Source organism: Phaethon aethereus (genome assembly GCF_964289735.1).
Source record: "Phaethon aethereus genome assembly, chromosome: 1".
In the NCBI taxonomy this organism is placed as follows: Eukaryota; Metazoa; Chordata; class Aves; order Phaethontiformes; family Phaethontidae; genus Phaethon; species Phaethon aethereus.
In genome coordinates, this window is record NC_138575.1 from 75915821 (window position 1) to 75927592 (window position 11772).

Here is an 11772-nt window from a genome sequence, read left to right on the forward strand (position 1 = left end):
ATTTCAGTGTGGTGGGAGGTGCACATAGGAAAGGAAAAGAAGGTTCCTGCTTCTAAATATTCATGTCAGACTTTTGATGGACTCCAGAAGCTACCAGACCACCATCTACATCTATTCATACTTGGAAGTTCTGCATGTAACCAGAGAGGAACAGATTTATTTTTTTAATTTCTCTATTTTTAGCCAAGGACTGAATTCTGCCCAATACAAATGTAGTCCGTGGGCCACATGCAGCTCACAAAATGGTTTGAATCCCCTAATTTAAAAAGTTACTTTGGAAGACAGGGGGGGGTGTGTGTGTGGGGGGGTGTATATATATGCATATATTTTTTTATATGACAGTGTGAATTAAAATCATGATATGTAAATGCACATGTATACACACATATATACACACACAAACATGAATACTTAGATGATCTTGCTGTAATTAAAGATCAAGTTCTTCCTCTTCTCAAAAATATTTTATTAACACAGCATCTTATGAAGCAGTTTCATAACACAAGATGTGATGAACAGCACTGCAAAAGAATCAGCAGCCATACCTAGTGGTTCCAATTATTTAGAAGCCAACATTCTCAAAAGAGTCTATTGGGTTTCTTTATTTTAAAATCCACAAGACATCTTTAGGGACTCATCTGTAGAGGTTGTAAAGCTCAGCTTTGAAAAACAACAGCCAAAAGTCAGATCCCTTCTATAACATTTCAGTTGGCACCTCCAGAAAAATAAAGTCACAGATAAAAGCAGTCAAATTCTAGAATGACAGTTCATATATGACTGATCTATTGTCCTCTGAAACAAGTACAAACCTCCATCAGACCTCTTAAAAGTCTGAAAAATAAAAAAGCAGATACTACTTTGTGTGAACAAAGATTATAAAACTGAACAGGAGTGGTGATTTTTGAGCATGCGATTTTTTATTGGCTAGGCAGGGTGGGCTGCTTGCAGGAGTAAACTGCAGGTGGGTTGGGGAGATGAAAATACACCATTCTATCAACATAACTTCATTAAATGTTGCTATGCAAAAGGAGTATTTCCTCAACAAAGCCTGACTCTCTATAAAACAGGCTGAACAAAGTAAAATCCAGATGTTAGTACAGAACTTCTATTATTTCAAACCTCAAATATAATTTCAGAGATCTTCCTTTTTTATCCTAACATCTCAGTGAGAGCCACTAAACACAGGACCTTCCAAACAAGGACACTGTGGGACACTGTAATCATTCAGTCCACTTATATGCCAAATTATTCAGAACATTCATGTGGCCAAATTTCTTCTTGGCTGTTAACGTTGTGTAGTTCTGTTTTTTTAATCCTACCTAACAGACTTTCTCTATTGCCAAAAGTTAGCATTCCTTTGATTCCTCTGTAAAGTTTTACTAATTAGTCCAGGTTCCAACTTGTCAGCAACCTGGGTGGGTGTAGCAAATTTGCACTAATAAAATATTCGTTTCTTATATTTAAAAATAACTTACTGTCTACAAGGAAACTCTGCCAAGTGATGAAGCTGAATCTTTTTAGCAGTTACATTGAGCAGTTACTCAAATTGCAATATTCTGCTCCTAATTTGCCTCCTTCTGCTACACCTAATTCCTGATTCATAACTTGCACATAAAACTTCTGATTATGCAGAGTATGAGTTATTCAGCCACCAAGGCCTGATCTAATTTGTACCGATAGCAAGTCTTCAGTCTTAAAAAAAAAACAAACACAAATCAGCATTTTTCTAAAAGAATGCTTTCTTCCAGAAGTACAGAACGAGTTTCATCTATATCTGTATAGCTTATCTTCTCCTGAATACACAAGTGTACCACTATGTGCACCTTTGTCTTAGCAAACCCTGAGAGAAGCACTGAAAGGACCCTAATGGCTGCCTCTTTCACCTATACCAGGGGTACAATAAAGCAACAGTGAGCTCTAAAGTCTTAGAAGAGTATCAGTTTACACAAGCAATTAATCCAGTAATTTCAAAAAAAGGTGTATCAAGCATGTCTCACTAATGCTGAATCAATGCCTCAAAGAAAAATTCCTTTTGTTATTAATGAAAAGACTTAAACTAGAAGAAACTAATTAGCTAATTAAGCAGTCTGCTTAATCCTCTAGCTAAGGAAAAAAAGCATTTCACCTCTAAGCAGAAGTGCTTTTTATTCTATTAAAACCTATCACAATGTTAAGAATGCTGCAACTGTCTGACAGTGGAGAGTAATAGCAGGCCAGGTCTCATTCTTCGAGTTTGCCCAACTGAAGCGAATCACTCATTAGTAAACAATCACCAGTTGTCAGTGAGTTGACAGAAGAAAGAGACACCAGAAGAATTTCTACACTGGAGAAATACACCTACTGATATGACCAAGCAATTGTCAATGCCTAGAATAATTAATATTATGATAATGCAGATGAGAGTGCGGCATTTGTATTTGGCAAGTTTTGATCTTTACCTGTCTTGTCTTTGCTGATGTTTCAATGAAAGGAATTCCATAACTTCTTGCTAAATCCTGAGCTTGTTTTGTATCTACTGTTCTGGAAGGCAAATCACATTTGTTTCCTACTAGCACCATTGGGACATCTTCAGAGTCTTTAACTCTCTTTATTTGTTCCCTAAAAAAGAAGAAAGAGAAAAGACATTGAATTTATCAGATACTAATATTAACAGTTTCTACGGTAGATTTTAAAACAATGAAAAAAAATTACATTAACAGATTCCAACATCATTCTTTACACTAATTTACTGCACATACACTATTAGAAGCCACCAAAAAATAAATTGACCAATCCTGTCACCATCAAGTTTATCATCTTATTTAAAAAAAATTAGATTGACATTTTGAAAACTACTATAGATTTTGATGCCTTTTTTTTTTTGTTAGTTTTTATCAGTTAATGCCAGAACAAGCCTAAGAAGCTCTGGTTTATCTCTCATACTCAGCACTCATAATACTTAATTCATCTGCTAAGATAAAAGCAAAAGCACCATGCCTGTCATCTTGATTTTGGTTTGGTTTTTGGGGTGTGGGTTTTTGTTTTGTTTTGCTGTTTAATTAAAGACAACATTACTAACTCTGCATTTAGACAGGGGTTTTTAAACTCTTGAGACCACTGGTCTGGTTCACTGCAGAAAGAAATTTGGTAAGACAGTCCTTTCAAACACTACCTAGAAAGCATCTTGAAATACTGGTTAGAGGTACTTGTCAAGAATCTCTAATAACAATCATTGATTTCATTACTTTTGCCTTTCCAAATAGTATATCAGTATGTTCCTTAATTAATATAGTCACAGTTTTCAGTTATTTATTTATAAGCCTTCAGTCCACAAGGTCATCCACAGGTGTGTGAATGCACAGTAGAAACTCCAGTATTCAACTCACAACAATCTTTGAAATGAACTGGGAAGGCCGCCTTATGCAAATCTGCAATTCCCTCTTTAAAGACAAAAATTCCCCATCAAAAACTCTATGCTCTTTCTTCTCCTTACATCAACATCTATCTTGCCTTTTTGCCTTCTTCCTCTACAACCAGAAGAAACACATTTGTAATAATCTGGTTAGATAATGAAGAGAAGTTTACAGTTTTTCCAAGAGCAATAGGTATGTGTTTTTAAATTTGTCATCCCTGCTGTGCTAACTCTTAACTGTTTCTTTTCTTTTAAGTCACCAGTACCAATAGATTCAATTACAACATTTTCTATATAATGAAGTTTATATTTAAATTGAGCTATCCAGCCTTTGTATAAACAAAGAAACAGTCCTGAAAGAAAGCGCCCACATTCTCAATATTGATCTCTCTCTGGGTTAGCATGCAAACGAGAGGGGCAAAATTGCTGCAACAGTACTCCCTTGGTCCCACAGCTGCTCCAGGGAGATAAGCCAGCAGTAAGCTATTTCTGTAGGCAGGCATCTACCTGTTTAGCTACTCACATCAGCACACTACACAATCAAATGAGCTGACTTGCTGGCAATACAGGAGAAAATAAAACTATGTGATCAGGGCAGTTGCACCTGCTGTCTTCGATTACATTGGACCATGATCATATCCCACCTTAAATGAGGAACTGTAACTTACATACATAACAAAAATGTGCAACTTCAGCTTATGAGTAGATGTTTGGTTTTTGGGTAATACCGATAGCAAAACGCTCCTCCACCACACAGCAACGTAGATCTGACAGCATTATAAATGCCTAACTATGAATAGCTTAATATTACATGTTTGGGACTAATCTTAAACTGATGCTGCTAAACTCAGTGATCTTTGGTGGGATTCGCATTACCTTCTAACAGAATACCCAAGGAGAATTCAGTATAATAGTAAGCTACTAAGTTATAAGTGATCTGGTATGGTAATCACCAGAGACTGCTTCTATTTTTATATTAGTGTAGCTGACGAAGAAAGCATGAGCTGAAATTTTTAAATAACTATTAAAAAAAAGAGACTATAAAGAAACTAATAACAGGGTTTTTCTTAGGAGTCATCCTGGAGCTCTGATTTTGTGTGTGTCTGCCATTCTTAGGCATCAGGGTTCACACATGCTACTTTTCTAGTAACATTCCACAGGTATTTCCCCTCCACCCCCAGAACAAAAGCTAACAATTGACATCACTGTCTGTACAATTTCAATTGCATAAGTTTTTCCATTTCAGTACACAATTTTATCCATGAAATGGGCAGTTTATCTTTAGATAAGTCTTCACTATGAATAGGCAGAAATACCAAGTCACATTAGTTTAATTTATATAGAAGAGCTTTCAGATACTTTGTCTGCCTAACTTGCGAACGAGGCAGCAGATCTTCAGATTACCCAAAATTCCAGACCTACAAATGCACAAATAAGTTGCAACATTGCTAATTTGCAAATTTCCCCTTAGATGCTGTTTCATAAGAGATCATTCTGTTATATAACGGAAGAGCAAGCAACCTATCCACCAAATACAAGAGTTAGTCAATTATCTTTCAACATACACACCTATAATGGTGAATATCTTCAAAAGACTTTGTATTGTTTATAGCAAATACACACAGGAAGCCCTCCCCTGTTCTCATATATTGATCCCTCATTGCACTGTATTCTTCTTGACCTGCTGTATCAAGAATATCCAAGAGACAGGTTTCTCCATCAATGACTACTTGCTTCCTGTAAGAATCCTAAGAAAAGAAAGAAAAAAAAAAAAGAACCTTGGTTACACACAAACAAGTCAAACACCTATAACTCAGGAGATATTAAAGTTGTTTACTAGTAATCAAGCATGACTGAAAACACTTAAAGAGATAAAATCCAGTTTTACAGATGGGCAAATGACAGTAGGAAAACAGTGTCCCATATTTACACGTACATAGTAACCCAGAAGTGCAAAACACACTGAAAGGATGTGTTTGTATCTGTATTCTGAATTTGCAGTGACTAACAGTACGTGTGTGCATACACACACAGAAAAAGGGCAGTGTTCTCGTTTCTTATTTTGTACAAAAGACCAAAAAGTACAAATTGGATCCAGATCAAAAGCATGTCCTCTTTGTCTCTGTTAATACAAGACTTGATGACATATGTAATACTGATTTTAAAAGGCTGGACTTCATTTAAGCTTACTCAATTTACCAAGGTTTTTTGGTTTTGTTTTTAAGTTAAATTTGACCTTCATTCTATGGATGTTTACGGAAGCATCGTGCCACAGCAATGTACAAAATAGTAAAATAGAAAGAGCAGACAAGTAAGATAACACCAAAAATCTCTGCCACTGAAAAGGAAATTAACTATAAAGAACCTTCAGTGTTTGGGACATGGAATCCGTTTCATATGCCTAAGCAGGTGCATATAATGATACTATTATCAAAGTTGAGCTGATATATTTGAAGTTCAAGATTTTTAGCCACGACAGACCAACAGAGTCACATAAAAGTCCTGATGGGTTGGTTCACAGAAATGTTGGAACAAATGATTTCAACACTATCAATCCCAAGTTTTCAGGTTTGTAGCTAAAATCTGTACTAAGTCCCAAGCAACTAAATATTAATGTCTATTTACAGCTCTTTTTGGTGCTAGGCGTCTACAAGTACATTGTTTTAGGGCTAAAAACATAAGCATTACTTTCCCAATAACTTCTATAAACACCTAATAAAAAAATTAAAAAATGCCAATAAACCTTGAGTCATTGAGCAGTTCCATGAATTACTCTCCATAAACACTACTTGTAAGGTATAAACACAAAGCTTTCACATCCCTTAGCTAGAAATTAACACAATATTGGTTTTGTTCTTTTTAACACTATATAGAAGTGAACCTAAGCTACTGGGAAGGGAATTAAAGATTTAAGTTGCAATTCTAGCCAACTTCAAGATGAATTCAGAATGACCTTCCTTTGTACCCATTTTTAAGGCACAATACACCTACTCCTGTGCACTTTTTATCTATTTGTATTTTTATAAAAGGCTCTCTTTCCTGTTGCTCACACTAAAAAACAAGCAGGAGATAATTGTATAGAATCAGTATTTTAAACTAAGCAAACTCTGTAATCTCACATTTATCTTGAGCCCGGATGACATTTAACAGTATCAGGTAAAACAACATTGACTGTTTACCTTAAAGATAAAAGTTTACCTCCAACGTGATTTTGGAAATATTTATTTCACAGAAGTGCAAATTCAATGCTCAATTAAGAAGTAGGTAACTTTAGAAACATGTAAGCCATGTTTAAATACTGATACAGCCAAGACAAATACACAAGCTCCAATGTGTTTTAAAATAAAGTTAATATTCTAGCTCATTGCTTAAAGGAAAAACAAACATCAAAAAAAAACCCCAAAGGGTGCATTTTTATTCCAATTCACTTAAATTCAATAGCAGATCCCCCATATCCTATGATACCTTTATCACAGTTCACAGTGAAGTACTAGTAGAACTTCTATCATTATACTAGGCATGCTTACAAAGTTTTAATTTTCTCTTCTTGCAATTTGACTGCTAGTTTAAAACCATGAAAAACAGTTCTTGAAAAGCCTGTATTATTCCTTTACATCTTAGCACTTCAAAGGAGAAGAAATTCCCCACAACTGAGCTCTAAACAAAAGCTTTAAGTAATTTTCATCAAAGAACATAATTTCTAAGAGAAAATAAAATCACTTTTAAGAACTGCTGGCTTTAGCATGCCTACCATGTTACCAGTCGCAGCAAAGATGCACCAGGATAAAGCACAGCACTGGTACAAAAATGCTTTGAGAGGATAGCTGTTTTGCCCTCTTTTGGAGAGAAAATTTTGTCACTAAGTAGAAAGTGGATTTGAGGCGGAAGGAAAAGAAAGACGTGGGAGAGAAAATTCAAGCTTATGACTTACTTCCAAGCTACTGAATTAATGAATACTTTGCTTTTTTGCCCCCCTACCTGCAAACGATCAAACTGAAATTGCGTTTGCCACTGTAGGAAAAAAAACCTGAAGCACCACATTAAAAGCTCAGGGTACTGGGACCCCCAACCCCCATCATGGTGAATATCAGTGTGAGCATATCCGAGATAAAATTTGTTTATTTGTTACCATTCTGTAAAAATTATCAAGCCCTACAAAACAGGATGTAGGATGTAACAAAAAGTTATGCCACTATAGTACCTGTCGCAATTCTGCTTCAAAATGCAATTGCAGAACCCAAATGGCCAGACTCCCCTTCAACAAGAACAAAAACAGCCTTCTAATCTATAAACTTCATAATTTATAAAAATCCAGTAGCTTTACTGCACACTGGAAGATTTGTAGTAATGAATGCAATGAAGAAACAAAAAAACATGCAGTATGAGGCTATTAAGTAAAAAAAAAAAAGCTAGAAGTTAATTTCAAAGTAGTATCTTGCAATTTTCCCCCAGTATACAGACTCAGCATACCTATATAAAAAAGTTTTAATTTCATTAATCATTTAACCTGCTTTTATCGTCCTTTCACAAGCCATAAAAATCAGCACAAATTATAGTAATTCCATCTGTTCTGATAACAAAGTGTGATAGGAAATCTCTGCTATACATTACATATGGAATTTATCTAAAAAAAACACCCACTGCTTAATAAACCCCACCTAAGCAAGTAACTATTATTTTGTAAAAATCCATTACACCAGTGATTTAATGTTAAAATAACACAGCTACTAAGACTAAGCTATTACTAAATATTGGCGGAAGTTTCACAGGTGCATAGGTCATTTAAGAACACAGACTTAAATATCAGTATTCTAAATCAGCTGAGGGATTTTGCTAATCCAATTGAAAAATCTCTGACAGACAACTAGGAAAGCTGCTCTTTCTCTAGGACATTTAAAATGACATATGTTTAGCAATAAACATACTGAAGCTGTAAACAAACTAAAAATAAAATAAATTCTAAAATTATATTATCACACAAGATAATCACAAATAAAGATTCAACAAACCTCGGCCAGTAGAGGGCACTAGTCCAACTGTCCTGTTTATTCGGCCAGATTATTAGACTAAGAAGGGTTAGTGTACATACAGTTTAAAAAAAACACTTAAAATTGCTTGGCTGTAAATCTGTGCTTGGACATCTACTTCAAATAAGAAATGAAATTGTGAAACACGTATAAATCGTATATATTTGAATAACAGTTGCCACCCAAACGTGCAAACCCCATCATTTTAATTCCTCCCCCTGCTCCCCCATCATTTGCTATGCTCAGGTAAAATAAAATACTCAAGCAGGCCATGAAGCTTGACATTTTCTAAACAAGTTATTTGTTGAATCATTAAGTCTATTCCACTGAAAACAGCAACAACATTAACATTGTAAATGCATCTGTGATTAAGTAACTAGTATATTTTTCCACTGTTCAACTGCACTATGTCTTCACAACGTGAGAATTTTCAGTGTCGAGTTTCATTTTGTTAATCTCAGGAAAAATTTAAAATTATTCAATCATTGTGTAGTTATGTGTAATACAGATAACAAACACTGAACTCTCTTCTCTGTCTACCCCAAAATATTTAGCTTGATTTATTTATCTGCAAGGGAAAAGGAGTATTTTGGCAACAGCAGTATGGCAATGAAAGAAACAGTAGTAAGTGAGAAACAATAGTATTGACGCTACTGAACCATCTTAACTTATTATTTACCAGTCAAAGCAACTTTAGCCTTAATTCCTCATACTGCATAAAAAACACTCTACAGCTATTTTTCTTTGATCAGCCCTACCACCACAACTGCACCTATACAGGAAGCACAATCAAGCAACCCTCCTCAACTGAATGGGATTCTGCCCAGGCAAGGACCGAAGCATTTAAACACAATGACAAGCCCATTCTCTGCAACCTGTTTGCCTCTCCAAATCACAGACCACTCTTATTATAACTGAATTATTTCTTCTTCCCTACAAGCTTACCTACATGATTATAGCACTGCGAGTGCACACAAGGTGATTTACCACACAAGCCGGAGCTGGAAGATACAGCCTCCATTCTTCAAGGTCTCAGAATTTACAAGACAAAAATGGTAACCTGTACTCGGGCAAGAACTTGTAGGAGTTGCAGAAGGTTAATACTGTTGCATGCGATGAGTTGTGGATGCTGGTAAACCTTTAACCTAATGGGTTTTCTTTCTTTCAGAAGAACATACTGATTCTGGATCACACCACAGTGTTACAGTCATCCTGCACACTACCAAATAAAAGCCACAGTTCTGGGATTTTAGGTTCTTTCTATAAGGAACTATATCTTCTTTTTATTATCTTACATTAAAATGTATTTGGTATTCCCCAAAATACTCAGCTTGTTGATTAGCAAAATCCCTTGAGTGATTTAGGAATACTGGCATTTGAGTTTTTTGTGTTCCTAAATTATTTACAAAGTTCTAGCTTTATATGACAACTTATAGCATAAAACCTCCACAGTACTTTTTGTAATATGTAAACACACCTCTAACCTAACAGAAACCCAGATGATTATGAACAAGTATTACAAAGACCAAGATACCCCAAAGTTCCTTTTGTAGGAAAAAGTAAAAATCCCATTTTGCTTGTTCCTTCCAATGAGTTTTGCGTGTTGTCTGGTTTTTAAGCGTGTTTTGGATGGTGGTGGTTGTTTTAAGATTTCACATCTTAGTAATTGAAAGAGCTGCTCTCCTAGTGCAAGTCAAATGCTCTTCCTCTTTCCATAGGTCTATTCACAAAATCTTCTACAAGCATACATGAGATTACTTGGCCATTCAACAGAGACTCAAGACACACGGGCACATTAAGGTAAACTCAAACTCAGACCAACACGTCTCTATTTGAGGTACATTAACTCAGGCCTGAACTTTGCTAACGCTAGAGCTTGCTACCATCTCAGGGCACTGGCTCCTTTCACTTATGTCTACCTGAAAATGACTACATAGCCACCTTCCGAGTCACCATTTTAAGCCTAGATTTAAACCCTTGTGATTCCTTCAAGTGAGCTTGGAAGTGCCTCACTGTATAAACATATAAATGAAGTCATATGCTACAGACCTTCGGTGCTTGGAACATAAAACTCTTGGGTAAATTATAGTGTCATTTCTCCTTTTATACAATCTGAGGTTATTAAATCCAACGATCCACAGGAGGTTTCAGGCGACACTAGCATTTTTCTTATATTTAAAAGACAGAGCTTGCCTGCTCATTAAAAACGTTTAAAAACTTTTAAAGCTTAAATACAACTTCAGATTTTGAGAAACTGTGCCATGTATGTCAAAGAATCCACTACAGCAGCTATTTTACAACATTTTTTTCCTAGCTATGGAAACATGCACTGGTGCGTTTAAAAAAAAAAAAAAAAAAAAAAATCAGGCTCCAAATTTTTGCTTCATTCCCTATAACATTCCAGGACGCATTTCTCACCTTGTGAAAACGGTGATAGGAGCTGAGAAAGCCTGACACATACATTTCAGAACTACAAATTTTCCTTCTTGATATCAAAAAGGAAAGTCCCATTTAAGAGGTTGCATACAAAAGCCATGAGGAGTTTTGCCAAGCATTTTCAAGTGAATTTGGCTACTACTTTGTCATCGAGATCTTAAAAATTCGCATCCAAACTGTCCAACAAAACATGGCAATTAACATCATACTTTAATCGATCAAAATTGTTAATTTTTTACTGCAACTGTTGTTCCACAGCCAGATCAAGAAGCACAGCGGTTTCCTCTTCAGTGCTGGTCTGATGCTGACCATTATCTTTGAGCTCTTTCCATTATAAAGCCTTGTTCTATGTTTTTGTGGTAACTGTCCAAAAATAAACAACTACCATTATTACTGATAATCTCTCCTCACAAAAACTATAAGATGAAATTGTTTACCTCTATTGTAGGGTCATATTCATCCACAAAGTGATTCTGAATTAGTTGTATTGTCAAGGCGCTCTTGCCTACACCACCAGCTCCAACGACAACAAGTTTATATTCTGTCATTTTTTAGCAGACCTGATGACAAAGAAACCAACATTAAGCAGAAAGAGTCAGGCTCCGACTAATGAGGATGCTGTCGGTGCGTTTTCATTCAGTATCACGTTCCTTTACTACTACCGGAAAGCAACTCCCTCCCTGAAAGACAAGACAAAAAGCTGTGAGGGAATGCTATTTCTCAAACAAAATTATACATAGGAAGCATAGCGTGGGCACTAAGCTGAAAGGCGCCGATTACAAAGAGATAAAAAAAGCAAGGATATACTAAATTCTGAAAAAAGGTCAAGGAGTATTTCTTGCGGGGCAAAGATTTCGTTCGCCGCCGCTTTCTACCAAAGCCCCGGTGACGCTGGGCGACCGCCCGCATTTTTACGAA

General features: G+C 35.9%; 1 protein-coding gene across 3 annotated transcripts in view; it reads right to left on the bottom strand.

Annotated features, from left to right (window-relative positions):
• Positions 1-11402, bottom strand: part of LOC309412023 (GTPase KRas) — a gene marked incomplete at both ends in the record, with an annotated part of 53129 nt that extends 41727 nt beyond the window's left edge. For all 3 annotated transcript variants that reach the window (XM_082008806.1, XM_082008808.1, XM_082008807.1), the window contains 3 exons: positions 2439-2598; positions 4961-5139; positions 11292-11402. In XM_082008806.1, the coding sequence (XP_081864932.1) occupies positions 2439-2598; positions 4961-5139; positions 11292-11402 (450 nt within the window). The remainder of the gene's footprint in view (positions 1-2438; positions 2599-4960; positions 5140-11291) is intronic.
• Positions 11403-11772: the final 370 nt, after the last annotated feature.